Raw genomic sequence first — 18,514 nt, 5'->3', positions numbered from 1 at the left:
CTGCAAATCATTGCATTCTGTTCTTATTTAGATTTCACACAGGGTGCCAACTGTTTTGGAGTTGTATAGTTTATGGTTTGGAACCGCTGGACTGCCACCATCTTTTGGCGATTTGGAGAACTTCCAGCCTGATTCTAGTCCTTCCTTTCCAAAAATATATATATCTTCTGGGGTATCAAGATACGGAAATTTTGGAGAATATATAGCCATTGCGGCATCCACACCGTTTTGATAAGGTTAACCCTACTATTCATACTAGTCAAGTATTCTCTATAATAACATGCTCGTAAGCAAATCAGCTGCTGCAAATACCTTTCACTTTAATCTGCTATTTACGTGACAATTTCGACTTTGAACCTGCAGTTGCATGCAGTAAAACGATTGTCTCTCTAATTATTAGTCTTGTAAAGTACTGGGAATTGCCTCTGTATCCTTTCAACTTTTGATCCTGGGCTGTAGAGGGGGATTAGGGCCTATAGTGGAGGGCCATGGGCTAAAGTGGGGGAGTCAGGGAGGGAAGTTTATAGTACTGTACAGTAATCCACTTAGGTTTAGGCGGGCAACTCTGGACTGGCGGCAACTTTGCCTCTTCACTTGCGACAACTCCAGGCTGCAGCTCCGCACACTTTCGGTTATGTCCGTACTCGCGAGTGTACATAAAGTGAGTGTACTTTAAGCGGAGTATGCCTGTACTTACATTACTATTTAAAATCTAGAGAAAAAGGATAAAATCGACTTCATTGGAGCTGCCATGGCTGTTGCGAAGTGCCTACCATTATAATGGCAGGTTGTGGTGCCTACATATATATATTGCTTTTGTTTCCTCGGTTTTACTTATTAATATTGCATGTTTTTTACTTTGTTTTGATGTGAATTTGTGTGTGTTTACTTTTGCTGTATTAAAATAACTTTTTTTGTCTGTTATTTAGCTTTAATTTGACAAAAAAACTTTTGCCTGTTTTCCAGGGAAGAGATGCCAGCCAAGTGAAAAGATCTATCGGGAGACCACGCTGTGAGGATGTCCACCTGCAGTATAGCAATCTCCTCCATTTTAGAACCACACCGATAAAATTATGGTCCTCACAGCCCATTTTGTACATTATGGATCATCTACTAGGCTTCATCTTCCCAAAAATCTCACATACCTCACTTTCCTGTAGAGCATCCAGTAGAAACATGGATACATGTATATATTTTTTACATCACTGTTGTGTTGCCAAAACGCTACCAGACCATACATATCATAAATTCCTGTTTTGTCTTACCAAGGGCATGAGACAAAACTGGAGACGTAATCATGGGCAGGTTTCTCTGCGCAGCATCTCTGTTGTGGGGGGGGGGGGGTTTATCAGCCTCTGGGATCATCCACAGCTCTGCTGTCCACCTTCAGTATTTCAAGGGTGACCCCTACACTGCTGGAGGAAGTATTATTTCCAAGCTCTGCCCACTAAAAGCTGATGGAACTCAACAAAAGGAGCCTCTCATCAATCTACTCACATTTTCCTGCATTTTTTTTTTCTTAAAGACTGAAACTCTAATGCAGTTGTAAAGGCGCACGAAGCCCGACGCAACATGGGGGGGAAGTTTACTATTAGCATTCAAGATATTGATGGTTTTATCATGTGTTTTCAATGTTGACCGAGGCCTGTATCCCTAACATTAGGCTAGCTAGGGGTGTAGCCACTAAAGTGCAATAATCATGATCATCTTTTAGTGACCTGTCTGATCAATAGCCATTACTGAACGTCAATGAATAGCACACGCTAGATAGAAAACCCCAGTCCTTATCCCTCTTCCTCCCCCTGTTTTTAGTGTTTTAAAAGGATTTACTACACTGCCATATAACATGGTTTGTTTGTGTATTTCAAGTCACACAGCAGCTGCTTTTCATTTTTATATATATAATATATAAATATAAAAAATATATACTTTTTAAAAATAATTTATAAATCTTACCAAGATCTATGCTAAGTATTCCTTTCAGTACTGGCGTTATGTGCCATATCAGTAATGAGCATTCAGGAGTAGTTTTAGATATATGTACATCAGCAACCAAAATTTCTATGCGTAATCTTTTTTGTGTTGTCCTCCTTGATACAGAAAACACCGTCAATACAATACATATATATATAGTAGCAGTTTTCACTTTAATACTCTTGTAATAAATTATTTGTATGTGATATTAGGACTGAATGTGAAGTTTCGAGGTAGGATTGGGTGTATCTTTTAAGGGTTTTGTAAACTATTTTATTATTTTTTATTTTTTTTTGGTCTGTCTTTTGTTACTGTATCATGGTGCCAATTACTCTATACCCCAGTAAAGAGATGGGAGACATATCATATATATATATAGATAATCTAGAATAGCCGAATACAGATAGAACCTAGTTTTAGAACAAGTGTGTTCAAAGAATATATCTATTTTTTTTTTTTCCTAGAAAAGGAAAGACTTGTTGCTGTTGGCAGGTACCCCAGAGTACAACATTAAAAGGTGATTAAAGAGTCTGTTGATGAAACACAAATGTTTCTAATATTGATTTACTTCAGAACACTACAGAGTTCATGGACTATGCGATTTGCATTAGGTTGAGACTCATATTTTTGTTTCTAAATCACTACGTTTCAGAAATTATTTTATCTCTGCTTGCAGAATCTGACTTTGGCGGCTGCACAGTAGTTGCTCCGTACAAGGCTGACGCTGCGTTATGTTAGTGTGCCATGTCTGCTGTAATCTTTTCACAAGACTGTGTTCATGCAAATGGAAATTCCACTTATGGTTGTCTTAGAATCGCCTTTAAACAACCTGGGCTATCTGGTTCTCAACTTCAAGCAATAAACTGTTCGTTGTGGCAATCTTAGCTTATGTGTCTTGTTTTATTTGAATATTTTGTTTTTCACTTTCCTAAGATTCACTGTTTTTTTTTTTTTAATTCAGTTTATTTTTACTGTAACAACTATTCAAAATTTAATTATGTGTTTTTTGTGTTCAAGTTTGAAAAAGTACTAAACATCTACTTGACAGTTCATGTATGTACAGCCAAAACTTTTTTTTATTTTCTGCACTGAATACTAAATCACCTGCAAAGTTAAAAACATTTTTGCTTGCATATGATTGGAATATAATTGATATCATGTTCATCAAGATAAAGGTTCAACAACCATATCATGCAAGTTTCTAGGGGTTTATGTAATAGATTATAATCCGCGCTGTGCTATGTAATAGAGGCTGCTGCCTCTCTGTAGTGCCTCAATTATTACTACCTTTATTTCTAGGCCTCTTCATTGATATTACTACCTTTATTTCTAGGGGTTTATGTTCTGACATACGAGCAGAAGGAGAGCCACTAGAAAGAGCTCAAGAGCAGTAGAAGAAAGCATTAGTGGGTAGGGTGGAGTTGGGTACCAGGTTTTTAATGTTGTCTGTGGCTCCCCCCTCTCCAAATACAGTGGGACCTCATGAGCATAACCCGCTCCAGGAGAATGCTCGTAATCCAAAGTACTTGCATATCAAAGCGAGTTTCCCCATAGGAGTCAATGGAAACGAAAATAATTTTGTTCCGCATTGACTTCAATGGCATTCAATACCGCATGTGGCCAGAGGTGGGGGGGGCACCGGAGAGCCTTGGAAACACCCGGACAGGCCAGAGGACAGCTCGGCTGAACTCAGAAAACCTCAGGAACTGAGTATTTCTAAGGCCTCGTACACACGACCGAACATGTCCGCTGAAACTGGTCCGGCGGACCAGTTTCCGCGGATATGTTCGGTCGTGTGTACGGCCGACCGGACAATTATCCGGCGGATCCGACGGGTTTCCACCGGACAAATGTTTCTTAGCACGCTGGACGCCCGTCCGTCGGACATGTTCGGTCGTCTGTACGACTCACCGGACATGTCCGCTCGGCCGAAAGCCCTCGCATGCGTCAAAGTGATTCGACGCATGCGTGGAAGCATTGACCTTCCAGGGTCGCGCACGTCGCCGCATGTTTTCGTCACCGCGTTCGCTATCCACGGTAAATTTGGTCTGATGGTGTGTACAGCCATCAGACCAAATCCGCGGACCGTTTTCATCGGACATGTCCCGTCGTGTGTACGAGGCCTAAGGTTTTCCAAGCATTTTCAAAGGGCCACGCTCGGCTCCGCAGCCCCCCAACCTCAGGCACAATGCGGTACTGCACACAGCTTTGGCTTGAATCTTGCTCGTTTTGCGAGACAACACTCGCAAACCGAGTCAGGATTTTTAAAAATACGCTCGTATTGCGAAACGCTCCTTAACCGCGTTACTCGCGATCCGAGGTTCCACTGTAAAGAGATTGACCCTAATATCAGCGCCAACAATAATGTGACGATTCCTCTGATGTGAACAAGCCCTAAACTAATGAAATAGTGTCAATAGTGTCATTAAGAAAAAGTCAATGTTTTTGCCAGTGCCACAGGAGGTGTTTGAGATATTACTGTGTATAGATTAGACCCTTTGGGCCCTTTCACACGTACGGACCGTATGTCCGCATTTTCATCCGTCCGTTTGCAGATGAAAACGGGACATACATGGGTCCCTATGTGATTACGGGTGTCAGCGGATGAACATCCGCTGACACCCGTAATTTATTTGCCTCCGCAAAGATCCGCATTTGCGGACGGAAGAAATCCTATTTTTCTTCCGTCTGACGGATCGGATCGGATGAACACAGACATACGGTCCGTATTCGTCAGATCCCCCATAGGGGAGAGCGGAAGAAACACAGGGCGGTCCCTGTACAGTGTACGGGGACCGCCCTGTCAGCTGCCAGCTCAGCGGGGATTTTATGGAGGATCCCCGCTGAGCTTTGCGGACACACGGAGCAGATCATTACTGATCCGCTCTGTGTGAAAGGGCCCTTTATGTTTATGCGATTGCAAACCTATTCATGACACTGCCATAAATGTGCAGAATTGTCAAAAGTAACTCACTGTAATTATTATAATTTCGTCTACATAATGAAATCAAAGATGGAGGAAAACATTTAATAGATGTCTGTCATAAGAGAAACATGGAGGCCACCATGCAAATCTCTCAAGACAATGCTATTTACCTGTCTGTGATCCTTCCTGGCTCTCTGGCTTCAATACTTTCATTCAGTCACCTGGAGCCTTATATGCAGGCATTGGGTTTTCGGAGTTTCATAATCTGTATCATTTTTCTTGTTGGTGTTTTTTATACATATATTCTTTTTACCTCTTCCATTCTTACACAAATTTCTTAACATTCTTATTCAAATGTACTTCTTTTTCACCCCCCTGCCTCCTTAGATTCCTCCATCACAGCTCTCCCTGGAGGCATTGTGTTACTACGTCGCATCTGCTCGGTGGATTTGTGCATGTCCGCACAAATGCTGCCAGGCAGGATAGTGTCAGTCTGCCAGAAATCCTGCCATGCATGCACCGCTGGTCTCTGCCAGGTTTTAGATAACTGGAAGACACTGGTGATATGCAAAGAAGAGGTGAGGGGGCGCATTCATTTAGCAGTTTAGTCCTGCTTTAGGCTGGGTTCCCTGCATCCAATTCGCAATAGGAGATTTTGACCGGCTCTCTATGGAGCCCGTTCAGATATCCTCCGCTATGGCTCTGGTGCAAATTTGCACAAGGAGCCCTGTGCGTCTTTTGATCTGTTTGAGGTCCAAATTCAGCCAAAAATTGGGGGCTGAAAACAGACCTGAAATGGTGAACGGGGACGCACCAGACCCCTGCTGTGAGCCGCATGCAAAGACAGTGTGAACCCAGCCTAAAAGTCAGTGGGGTCAGTATAACAGCCAGGCAGATCCTATTTTCAGCAGCAACTTGACAATAGCAAGTTTTGTATTTTTATCCCGACAGGTTTACTTTAAGACCCAAGCACCATATTGCTTTTTGATGAACACTATAAAAACCTTGCACTTACTGTGGCAAAGTGATGGTGTGTTTCCCAGAAAATAAGACCTACGCTGAAAATAAAACCTACTGTGATTTTGCAGGCTGGCTGCAATATAAGCCCTACTCCGAAAAAAAGACCTAGTATAAAGTGGTTGAAATATCGTAGAATCCACTCTATAGTATTAGATCATGTACAATGTGTGTGCTTCTGTAATATAATTGTGCCTTTGTTACAAGGTCGTTCTGCGCTCAGCTGACCTCCCACTGCTCTTCCTCTCTTCTCACGGCTGTCAGTGTGGGATCTCGGCCCCTCCCTCTGCAGTGCTAGGAGCGGGGGAAGAGCTCCAGCAGGTCACGTAAGCGCCCAGAAGCGCTGTAACGAAGGTATTTGGCACAAATTATATTACAGAAACACACACATTGTACATTATATAATACTGTAATAGAGAGTGGATTATAGGATTTTACAACCACTCATGATTCTGAATGAATGAATAAAAACTTATATAGCGCAACACATGCGAACTTAATCGCCTCTGGGCGCTTGTTGTTCCTGTCTCCTTTGGTATCAAAAGAGATGAGTCTTGATCTTTCTCCTGAACGTCAAGTGGTTCTCCTCCAACCGAATGCTGGTTGGTAAAGCGTTCCATAGTCTAGGCCCTTGGACCGCGAATCTCCTTTCTCCTTTGGACTTGTAGTTGGCTTTCGGTATCTGGAGGAGATTTTGATTGGTGGATCGCAGAACGCGATTGGGATTATGAGCTTTTATTTTTTCGCATAGATAATGGGGAGCATTCCCATAGATACATCTATGCGTTAGACAGAGTGCTTTAAAAGTAATTCTGTCTTTTACTGGTAACCAGTGAAGGGTTCTCAGTGAAGGTGAGATTGATTCCCATGGTTTTTTCCCAGTCAGAAGTCTAGCGGCCGTATTTTGAACGACTTGCAGACGAGCGATTTGGTACTTGGGGAGTCCGAGGTAAAGGGCATTTGCATAGTCCAATCTTGAGTTTACAATAGCTCCCACCACGACCGCTATGTCTTCCTTGGGAATAAAAGGAGTAAGTCTGCGTAGTAGGCGCAGCAGATGGTGAGATCCGCTGACTACTGACCCTATTTGTGCATCCATTGTCATGTAGGAGTCAAAGATGACCCCAAGACTTTTGACTTTGGCGCTAGGGGTGATGATTTTGCCCAGAATTGGCGGGGGGGTCCAAGTTGTTGCAGGTTGATTCATACGTTTGGCGTGAAACAGGAGAAGTTCTGTTTTCGCTCCGTTGAGTTTAAGATAACTCTTTGTCATCCAGTCCTCTATCAAAGAGAGGCATGTCTCTAGATTGAGGTGATGATCCTTTTTATTGCAAATGCGGAAATATAGTTGCGTGTCGTCTGCATATGAGTGGTAGAGCAGTTTTTGACTGCTAATAATCTCAAAAAGAGGGCGAAGATAGATGTTGAATAACACCGGCGACAGAGGCGATCCTTGAGGGACTCCGCACGATAATGTGCGTTTCTCAGAAGTGAAAGGTCCTAACTTCACTATTTGCGATCGGTTTTCCAAAAAAGAGGAGAACCAAGATAAATCGCCTTCTGCGACTCTGGCTACTTCAGCTAGCCGAGTCAATAAAAGCTTGTGGTCTACTGTGTCGAAGGCAGCGCTTAGGTCCAACAGAACCAGAAGACAAGATTCTCCTTCGTCTGCGGCCTCGAGAGCATCGTCCCATATTTTATTCTAAATGTTAATGACTCCTGAGTTGGCAGGGAGGGAGAGGTGGAGAGAAGACAGAGGGCACAGGAACGGGCAAATACACATTACATGATAAGACCTACCCTTAAAATAAGCCCTACTGGAAATTTTAGAATTTTTTGCCAAGATTGTACACAGGTCAAAAGATCACCAATGTAAAAAGCAGAAAAACACCTGTAATCTGCCCAAAAAGCAGCTCATGTACTTTTTTTGAGCTTCAGGTGATGTGAACAGGGGCCATTTAAATGAATGGGATTTTGGAACTTGTGAGATGAGCGTTTTACATGCGTTTTACGAGCTGAAAACGCTCAGGTGTGAATGCAGCCTTATGATGAGTGTGAGAACTCAACAGTTTGGCTTCCTGCGTCAAACTAAGCAGGTTTTTCTCTGACCTCTGCCTACACAGTAAACAGCCAAAACACCCCTAGTTACCCCTGCCTAAAATATGTTGTAATGACCTTGTTCAAGGCAACGTGCTACAATTATAATCTGTGTGCAGGTAGGTTGTTGATAGGATGCTCAGTTGGCCCACAAAATGTGCATAGATACGTTGTGATAATCCCATATAATAGCCTAATATATTTTTTTTATTTGTAGTCCTATTTAGTTGCCTCTCTAGCTATTTTAGTGTAATGATACAAAGGTCATTTTTTTTTTCCTTTTTTCTTTCCTGTAGAGATTTCAATGTAATGCACTTCCAATTGCAGACAATATTGAGAACAGGAAGGGAGATTTTTGACGACAGCTGCAACAGGCACTATGGTGCAGGTAGAGTAAAGGAGATAATAGAATAAATTAGAAGCTGTGTAGAGTGTAAAGCCTCATACACCCGGTTCGATTGTTGGCAGGGGATTGTCTGTGGACAGACTGTTGTCTTAAATTCGTACCGTTAGTACGCTCCTTCTGACAATTGTTGTCCAATTTTTGGCCAACAAATGTTGGACGGCAGGCTAGTAAATTTTGGGCAGACTGCGGTTTGACATCAGATTTTCGTCTGGTCAGTACACAAATCCATCGCTGAAATTAGCAAAAGGGGCCCAAAGGGTGGTGCTTAAAGCGGGAGTTCACCCTAAAAAAAAAATTTAAGATTAGATTCATGCTCATTTTGTCTAGGGGAATCGGGTATTTTTTTTAAAAACGAAGCAGTACTTACCGTTTTAGAGATACATCTTCTCCGCCACTTCCGGGTATGGTCTTCGGGACTGGGCGTTCCTTCTTGATTGACAGTCTTCCGACAGGCTTCCGACGGTCGCATCTATCGCGTCACAAGTAGCCGAAAGAAGCCGAACATCGGCTACTTTCGGAAAATCGTGACGCGATAGATGCGACCATCGGAAGCCTGTCGGAAGACTGTCAATCAAGAAGGAACGCCCAGTCCCGCAGCCCATACCCGGAAGCGGCGGAGAAGATGTATCTCTAAAACAGTAAGTACAGCTTCGATTTAAAAAAAACTACCCGATTCCCCTAGACAAAATGAGCAGGAATCTAAGGGTAAAAAATGTTATTTCCGGGTGAACCTCCACTTTAAGAGCTGAAATTCCTCGTAGTTGGTCACTAGGTTTGTGTTTGTGGCACGAAAATTGTGTAATGTTGGTATGCAAGACAAGATCCTGGCACACGCCCTTTTGACAAAAATCAGACGCTTGGTTGTCCTACAATCGAACTGTGTATACAAGGCTTAAAGGCGTTGTAAAGGAAAACATTTTCTTTGCTGAAATGACTGTTTACAGGGTATAGAGACATAATAGTTAACTGATTCCTTTTAAAATTGATTAAAAATAGATAAAAAACAATCCTATAATGTACCTCTAGTTTCGTTTTTGCATCTAGTTATATTTTTGCATGTTATCCTGCCTCTGTGATAGCACAGAGCCATAGAGCAGTGATGGTTTGGAAAATTAAACTAGAATCTCCCAGTACTGTGGTCATCAGGAAACAGACAACCAGGAAGTGTCCAGAACAGAGAAGAATTACAGCAACATCAGAGCAAAAAACGAACATTGAGGACTTGAAACCAGGACTGCAGTAAGGTAAAGGAAGCTATTTAGCTAAAAAAATAAAAAAAATCATTTAGTGACCCTTTAAGAGTGTAGCCCTCCATTCCAGAAACAGACTGGGCTAGATTCAGGTACAGTTACGCCAGCGTATTAGTAGATACGCCGTCGTAACTCTGAATCTACGCCGTCGTAAATTTAAGCGTATTCTGGAAACCAGATACGCTTAAATTAGGCTAAGTTAGGATAAGTCTCCTACGCCGTCGTATCTTAGGGTGCATATTTACGCTGGCCGCTAGGTGGCGCTTTCATTAAGTTTGGCGTAGAATATGCAAATGAGCTAGATACGCCGATTCAGAAACGTACGTGCGCCTGTCGCATTTTTTTACGTCATTTACCTAAAGCTTTTTCCGGCGTAAAGTTAGTCGAACAAATAGCTGGCCTAGCCAATGTTAAGTATGGCCGTCGTTCACACGTCGAAATTTGAAAATTTTAAGTCGTTTGCGTAAGTCATCCGTAAATGGGGCTGGACGTAATTTACGTTCACGTCGAAACCAATACGTCTTTGCGGCGTACTTTGGAGCAATGCACACTGGGATATGTCCATGACGGCGCATGCGCCGTTCGTGAAAAACATCAATCACGTCGGGTCACGAGTCATTTACATAAAACACGCCCCCCTGTTCCACATTTGAATTAAGCGTGCTTAGGCCTGGCCCATTTACGCTACGCCGCCCTAACTTAGGAGGCAAGTGCTTTGTGAATACAGCACTTGCCTCTCTAAATTACGGCGGCGTAGCGTACATAACATGCGCTACGCCCGTACAAACTTACGTCCCCCTACCTGAATCTAGCCCACTGTCTTTCCATTACAACTTAAAAGCTGTATTTAACCCAAAAGCAAACATTTATTATATTGAATCTTCCCAATACTTTTGCAAATGTAGCAGTTGGAGGCACTAAGACAATCCATTTACCACTGACCGGGATGTTTACAATAATGACAACTTTTAGTTATGTTAAACCTTTATCCCACATAGAAAAAAAATGGTTGCTGGAACTGCTTGTAAAGTAAATGTTGGAGTTTACTCTCAAATTGTAAGTGTATCTAAATCTGCTAGTACGCACTTTAATACAGGAGGTGTGTTACTGGGCAGATCACCAGGTGAAAACCGAGGGAGGAAAAAAGAATTAAAAAAAAAACCTATGCAGCCACCACGTATAATGATCGATAAGCTGCAATATGTTGCATTTTAAGTATTGGGTTTAATGCCGCTTTAAATAAATGCTAATAAAGTGTTAAAAAATGTTGTGCTACTCTGCTACTTGCAATGCAATTTTTTTTTTTTAGAAGTAACAGATCTGCTATGTGATAAATTATAGTGATATTCTTATAATTATGATTGAAATAAAGTGACAGTCCTTAAAAAGTAAGCATCCTTAGAAAGTAAATGCACCATCCCTTGTGATGAAACGTGTCGGTGGAGCTTAGCATCATGTCTGCTGGATCCAGCTGTGCTATCATGCTTTTCACATCTCTATTTGTGAGCAGCCTCATACTTTTAAGTCAATAAATGTTAACCTTTTACTGGATTATGTTCCTTGTTTTCTTTCTCCTATGGTCCACATTTGATATGTATATATAAATGAGATATTATATGGTGCTGAGTGTTCACTGCAGAGCTTTTCAGTTTGATTCCCTGGATTCCCTCGACTTTTTAGGCATGGCCAATTTCTTTCACTGATGTTTATATAGGTTTCACTATAATATATCACATAGTATGTCTTTTTATGTATGGTATACCTATTTAAAGGGGTGGGACAACATATTTTTAATGTTACTTTAATATCTTGTAATCGGATATATTTGAACACGGTTGCCTTCATAGTGTTTGATACACTATATTTTATACTGTTTGTTTGTTTTATTATTTTTTCACTTGTCTTAGCACAGTTTCACACATTTAATGAAAAATATTCTTGTGCCAGACACATACAAAACACACTTGCCTTGTAGGAATAGTGTCATAGCCATTTGGTGGAATTACTATTGAACATGCTACTATATACAGTACAGACCAAAAGTTTGGACACACCTTCTCATTCAAAGAGTTTTCTTTATTTTCATGACTATGAAAATTGTAGATTCACACTGAAGGCGTCAAAACTAAATATAAAAATAAATAAAATATATTTCATATTCTAGGTTCTTCAAAGTAGCCACCTTTTGCTTTGATTACTGCTTGGCACACTCTTGGCATTCTCTTGATGAGCTTCAAGAGGTAGTCACCTGGCACAGCACCCCATCAGTCTCCTTCTTGGTCAAATAGCCCTTACACAGCCTGGAGGTGTGTTTGGGGTCATTGTCGTGTTGAAAAATAAATGATGGTCCAACTAAACGCAAACCGGATGGAATAGCATGCCGCTGCAAAATGCTGTGGTAGCCATGCTGGTTCAGTATGCCTTCAATTTTGATTAAATCCCCAACAGTGTCACCAGCAAAGCACCCCCACACCATCACACCTCCTCCTCCATGCTTCACGGTGGGAACCAGGCATGTAGAGTCCATCCGTTCACCTTTTCTCTGTTCACACAAAGACACGGGGGTTGGAACCAAAGATCTCAAGTTTGGACTCATCAGACCAAAGCACAGATTTCCACTGGTCTAATGTCCATCCCTTGTGTTCTTTAGCCCAAACAAGTCTCTTCTGCTTGTTGTCTTTCTTTAGCAGTGGTTTCCTAGCAGATATTCTACCATGAAGGCCTGATTCTCACAGTCTCCTCCTAACAGTTCTAGAGATGTGTCTGCTGCAAAAGGTGGAAGAACCTAGAATATGAAATATATTTTCAGTTGCACACTTTTTTGTTATGTATAATTCCACATGTGGCCTTCAGTGTGAATCTACAATTCATAGTCATGAAAATAAAGAAAACTCTTTGATTGAGAAGTTGTGCCCAAACTTTTGGTCTGTACTGTATACTATGTGCACCCGCTACCCAGGTAGGTGCTAGGGGTGAGGTTTTTGGTGAGTGCAGTTTTGATCTGCGTGGGCTGGGAGTTGCTCAGTGTAGGCTGGTGACTCAGATAGCATTACTTCTTGCTTACCCCCCTCTGGCTTTTAGAGGATTCTAGAAGAGTGGAGAAGAGAAATTGAGGTGTCTCAGGGAGCCCTGACCAATCCCCAACTAGTATAGGCAGGGGGCAGGCCTCCTTGATATACTCAGGTTCAGCTTAGCTGAGGGGGTGGTTGTTTGGAAGAACTGAGGATGGAATACTAGGTGGTTGGGGGGCCTTTGAAGGCGCTCCCCAGTCTGGGGAGGGGGGGTGCCTTAGGCCTGAGGCTTAGGTGCAGGAAGGATCTCTTCAAGAACGCATGAAGGATTTGGACAGGAGGCACAGAGAGGAGTCAGAGGACCGCAGGAGCTAGTACTGCCGGGCAAGTCTTCAGCAGGGAACCACCGGTCTGTGTGCAGCCAGGAGGGCTGGTGAGTGACATGTGCTTTCGGGAGGACAGGAGAGGCATGCCATAAAGGACTGAGAAGAAATGGCCAGAGCTGGGATTGGAGCCAGTGAGGATTGCAATGTCATGGGCAGTGGAGTCGGACAGCTGCAGCCAGGAGGGCTGGCAGGGCCTGAAGAGGGCTTACTGGGAGCAGTAGTCCACCATAGCACAGCTAGCACTGAAGACTTTCTATTCTATTTTTGCTACACCAAAGGGACCAGCAAAAGGCAGTTGCTAAGGCCTGACTGAGTCAGTGTTGGGCTTAACCATGGGCTTAGCTGTGCATGGAAGTGAAGTGTCGTGCAGGAGAGAGTTTGCAATCAAGAGATGTGCTGCAGGAGACTGGAGTAGCTGTAAACTGTATTTAGTTGTCCCAACTGATATAATCAACCAATTGCTTGTTCTATCGGGTATCCCATATGTCCCCATCCCTATCCAAGTTTGAATCCCTCAATAAAAACACAATAACCAGCTCATGGACTGTTCATTGTCTCCAAGGTGATTGGGAAGTCCAAGTCAGGCTAGGCAGGGTGACTGGTGGACCACAAGATTCAGCCGCCCCTACAGGGGTACCGCTACAACTACTATACTATATTAAAAAAAACTGCTGAAAGTGCTGATATCACTTTAACCCTTGATAAATATGGGCCATAATAGGTGTTTGAAAATACATTAATATGGATCCTGTTGGCATAGATTATACTACGCATTAAAAATATTCCAAGGGCTACAGAAAGACAGTCTTGTCATGCAACATGTGTTTAAAAAACATGACGTGAGACAATATAACATTGCTTATCTTTAAGGTGTGTGCCCATATAGCCCTAGATTTTTTAGATTTTGCATTTAAGATGGCCCTAATAACTTATCTATGCATGAGCAAAAAACATTCATGTTTGGGACTTCATCTGGGACCATAACACACATCTGTGTGACTTTGGTGCAGCCATAATGTCTCCCCATGTTTCCTTATTTTTTTTAAAAAAAATTTTTTAGAATTATTGGGTTATTATAAAACACCATGTGTAAGCCACTAAACTAAAACCTAGTCCACCCGGGCTAAACGTCGAACGGCATCGGTCAGTTCAATAAAAACCAGCCGACATTCGGCCCATGTGTACTGCAGCTGTTCGGCCGGCTTCTGTTGAAGGATCATGACCAAAAACGATCTGCAGATTGCACTCTCAGTCAATGGCTGAGAGCACTAACTAGTGTGTTCTGGTGGGGGAACACAGTAACTCTGTAGGGGAGATCGGTGTACTAACATCTGATAGTACAGTAGCTCCTGCTGAGCTATCAGTTTCTTTTTGTTCAGCCCTCTGGGTTAAACGGAAAAAAAATAGTGTATACCAGACTTATCAAATCAAAGAACACTATTCCAAATCTAAAATAAGTAAATGAATAGAAGACCAATCCAAAGCAAGACAATATTTGGTGTTAAAAAAAATATATATATATATATATATAGTTGTGCTAAATCTTAAGCCACCCTTAGGGGGTAGTAATTCAAATACCTCCCCTGAAGAGGTATCAAGTGTACACGTACAGTGCAACATTTTTGAGAATTATGAACCATATCATAGACCATGAAAGTGACCAAAACAAAAATTCAAAAGTGAACAAGTAAAGATCATAAATAACATGTGGAACAAACCACAAATGTAAACCATGAGATAAACTATAAAGGTGCCAACAATGAAGTGACCATATAATAATGCATACATTTCAGAACAAAAAAATAGTCCATATGTGACTTCAGTGAAGAATAAAAAAATCCAGTTCGATAATCCAAGATCCACCACCATGTAGTAGGTAAACTGCTTACCAGAGCCAATGGCCCCGAGACGACGTGACCTATCGCGAAATGCATAGGGCGGAACAAGCGGCGTGCTGACGCCATCGCCCTCCTCTGCTACAGATGGGTTTGCCTGTTTGCATCCGGCCGGCGCAACAGGCTTAAGGCTGGTCTTTTACTAATGAAATGTGAGTTTTTTTCTACTTGTAATTTTTATACTATAAACATCACTGGTTTTACACTATGTGAGGCATCAGTTTCCTTGCATGTTATGCTACACCATCTGGCACGTATGCTGTGGTCTGCCGGTCTACTACATTGCGGATACAGTGGCTGTCATTTGTTCGCTGGATACTACACACATGCTGGTTTAGGTCCTCTGTTACAAGGGACCATTGGCTCTGGTAAGCAGTTTACCTACTACATGGTGGTTCCACATTTTGTTATTTATGATCTTTACTTGTTCACTTTTGAATTTTTGTTTTGGTCACATTCATGGTTTATGATATGGTTCATAATTCTCAATAATTTTGCACTGTATGTGTACACTTGATACCTCTTCAGTGGAGGTATTTGAATTACTACCCCCTAAGGGTGGCTTAAGATTTCGCGCAACTATATATATTTTTTTCATTTCGTTCACTGTTATGTTTTCAGGTTAGTTGCTGCTTTACAACAAGAGCTTGAAGCTATATTCATTCCTATTACCAGCTTGGTATCCTAGCGCAGTTTCTTTCTCCATTTTTCTACAATTTGGTGTGACCACCAAGAAGAGGGAAGAAGAAGGCGATGGAAGACCGGGCTGGCCACCGCTAGTAAGAGAGCTACAAAGAAGATATGGCGGCGGTGCAGCCTGGCAGAAGGCACCGGAGAGCGGGAGAAGAACCGGGGAGCGCAGAGAGCAGAAGAAGAGAGCGGAAAAGACGGAAGAAGACCCCGAAGTCAGAAGAAGATCCCGGGAGAGCGGAGACGTCGGAAGACAACCCCTGGAGCTGATTAATGAAAGATTTTAAAAACCTGTGTAGTGTGTTTATTTTTTTGACACTTTTCTTCCAGATGAATGGGTACGATGTACCCCATACTCATTCACCTAGGGTGGGGGCCCCCTTGTTAAAGGGGGCTCCCAGATTCCGATAAGCCCCCTGCCCACAGACCCCGACAACCAACGGCCAGGGTTGTCGGGAAGAGGCCCTGTCCTCATCAACATGGGGGCAGGGTGCTTTGGGGTGGGGGGGCCACAGGGCGCCCCCCTGCCCCAGAGCACCTACCTCCCCATGTTGAGGGCATGCTGCATGGCACAGTTGAGGGGGGGGCGCTCGCTCGTCCCCACCCCCTTTCCTGACTGGCTGGGCTGCTGCTCGGATACGGGTCTGGTATGGATTTTGGGGGGACCCCCACGTCGTTTATTTGGAGTAGGGAGTTCCCCTTTAAATCCGCACCAGACCCATGGGCCTGGTATGCTCTTGGAGGGGAACACATACTGTTTTTTTTTGTTAAAATTTGGCGTGGAGTTCCCCCTCAAGATCAGCAGAGTACAAGTCGAATGCCAAAGTCGGAGCGTGCAAGACTGCGTTCTGAATTTGATCCGACTTCTATGATATTCAATGGAGTGAAGTAGGATCAAAGTCTTACAGGGAGCATTTGCAAAGTCGCTCCGACATGTGGGACCAGTTAAGACGGCTCCCATAGGGAAACATTGATTTTCACACGTCATGCGACATAAGATCCCAATGTCGGGGCGTTTGTCGGACTAGTGTGAACCCGGCCTTAACCTACATATGAAATTGATGATCATGAGCACCACCTTGGTATACTTGGTTAATCATACACCTGACTCTAAGCCTACAAAATCCCTGACTTTGTCCAAGTGTGAAAGTGTAAAGGCCCGTGCCCACGATCAGACTTTTTGACAACAAACCTCAGACGGACCTGTTTTTGAAGACAATCCGACCGTGTATACGCTCCTTCGGACAAACTTTTTCATCGGACAAATGTTCACTGTGTGAACAGACAAGCTTTGTGGCAACAAATGTCCTACGTCGGCTAATCCGATCGTGTGTACAGTCCAAAGTACAAACACTCATGCTCAGAACCAATGCTAAAGATCAGACAATAGCAGAAGTTGCCCAAAGGGTGGCGGTAAAGAGCAGAAAAACCACGTAGTATGTCTATTACCTCACTACATTTGTGTTTGTTGGCTGAAAAAGTCCTACCGTGTGTATGCATACTAAGTTCACGGACAACGCCCTTCGGAGCAAAATCCACGGAAAAGTCAGTTGGAAGTCCGATTGTGTGTATAAGGGTTAAGAATTGATGCTGGTTTGAAGCCAAAGGTTTATTCGCGCCAAATATATATTTTTTATTTTTTTAATTGATTGATCTTTCTTCTGATCGCTCACTTTGCATTTTATAAATTTGATAAAAAAAAAAAATATATATATATATATATATATATATATAATATATATTGAAAATTCTTACTTTACAGCATTTACACCTGCCTAAAACTTTTGCACAGTGTGTGTCCTAGATTATGAATTTATTTATAAATTGTATACAGTACAATGCAGCATGTATATTTAGTAGTCACTTAAAGCGAAAAAAAAAGGAAAGAAGTCGAGGAAAAGCTAAAGAACGAAGATTTGCAGTCCAAGGACCACGGCTATGGAACGCTCTCTAACATCCGCATGGAAGAAAACCATCAGGCCTTCAGGAAAAAACTCAAGACCCACATCTTCTGAAGGATCAGGACGACCCGGAATGCAAAGCGCCTTGAGGCGATTTAGTAAGCATTTGTAGCGCTATATAAGTCACTCACTCAACTTCTTTGGTCGACCATCGTGAGGCCTGTTCTGAGTGGAACCCGTCCTGTTAAACCGCTGTATGGTCTTGGCCACTGTGCTGCAGCTCAGTTTTAGGGTCTTGGCAATCTTCTTATAGCCTAGGCCATCTTTATGTAGAGCAGTAGTTCTCAACTCCTGTCCTCAGGACCCAATAACAGGCCAGATTTTAAGTATTACCTTGGGGAGATGCAGACTAGAAATAATAAGACTAGACTACTGCAATCACTGAGCAGCTAATTATATCACCTGTGATGTATTTCAGTGAACTTGCAAACCTGGCCTGTTAGTGGGTCCTGAGGACAGGCGTTGAGAACCACGGATGTAGCGCAACAATTCGTTTTATCGGATCCTCAGAGAGTTCTTTGCCATGAGGTGCCATGTTGAACTTCCAGTGACCAGTATGAGAGAGTGAGAGCGATAACACCAAATTTAACACACCTGCTTCCCATTTACACCTGAGACCTTGTAACACTAACGAGTCACATAACACCGGAGAGAGGGAAAATGGCTAATTGGGCCCAATTTATATAGTTTCACTTAGGGGTGTGCTCACTTTTATTGCCAGTGGTTTAGACATTAATGGCTGTGTGTTGAGTTATTTTGAGGGGACAGCAAATGTACACTGTTATACAAGCTGTACACTCACTACTTTACATTGTAGCAAAGTGTCATTTCTTCAGTGTTGTCACATGAAAAGTATAATGTTAACAAAAATGTGAGGGGTGTACTCACTTATGTGAGATAG

At 42.6% G+C, this 18,514-nt stretch overlaps 1 protein-coding gene across 2 annotated transcripts in view; it reads left to right on the top strand.

Annotated features, from left to right (window-relative positions):
• INPP5A (inositol polyphosphate-5-phosphatase A) overlaps window positions 1–2,858 on the top strand; it is a 599,826-nt gene extending 596,968 nt beyond the window's left edge. For both annotated transcript variants that reach the window (XM_040361359.1, XM_040361360.1), the window contains exon 16: window positions 967–2,858. In XM_040361359.1, coding sequence (XP_040217293.1) covers window positions 967–1,016 — 50 coding nt within the window. In that variant the 3' untranslated portion in view covers window positions 1,017–2,858. The remainder of the gene's footprint in view (window positions 1–966) is intronic.
• Window positions 2,859–18,514: the final 15,656 nt, after the last annotated feature.

The sequence above is a fragment of the Rana temporaria genome, chromosome 8 (genome assembly GCF_905171775.1).
Source record: "Rana temporaria chromosome 8, aRanTem1.1, whole genome shotgun sequence".
Taxonomy (NCBI): Eukaryota; Metazoa; Chordata; class Amphibia; order Anura; family Ranidae; genus Rana; species Rana temporaria.
The sequence above is the reverse complement of the archived record's forward strand: the minus strand, read 5'-3'. Positions and strand labels throughout refer to the sequence as shown.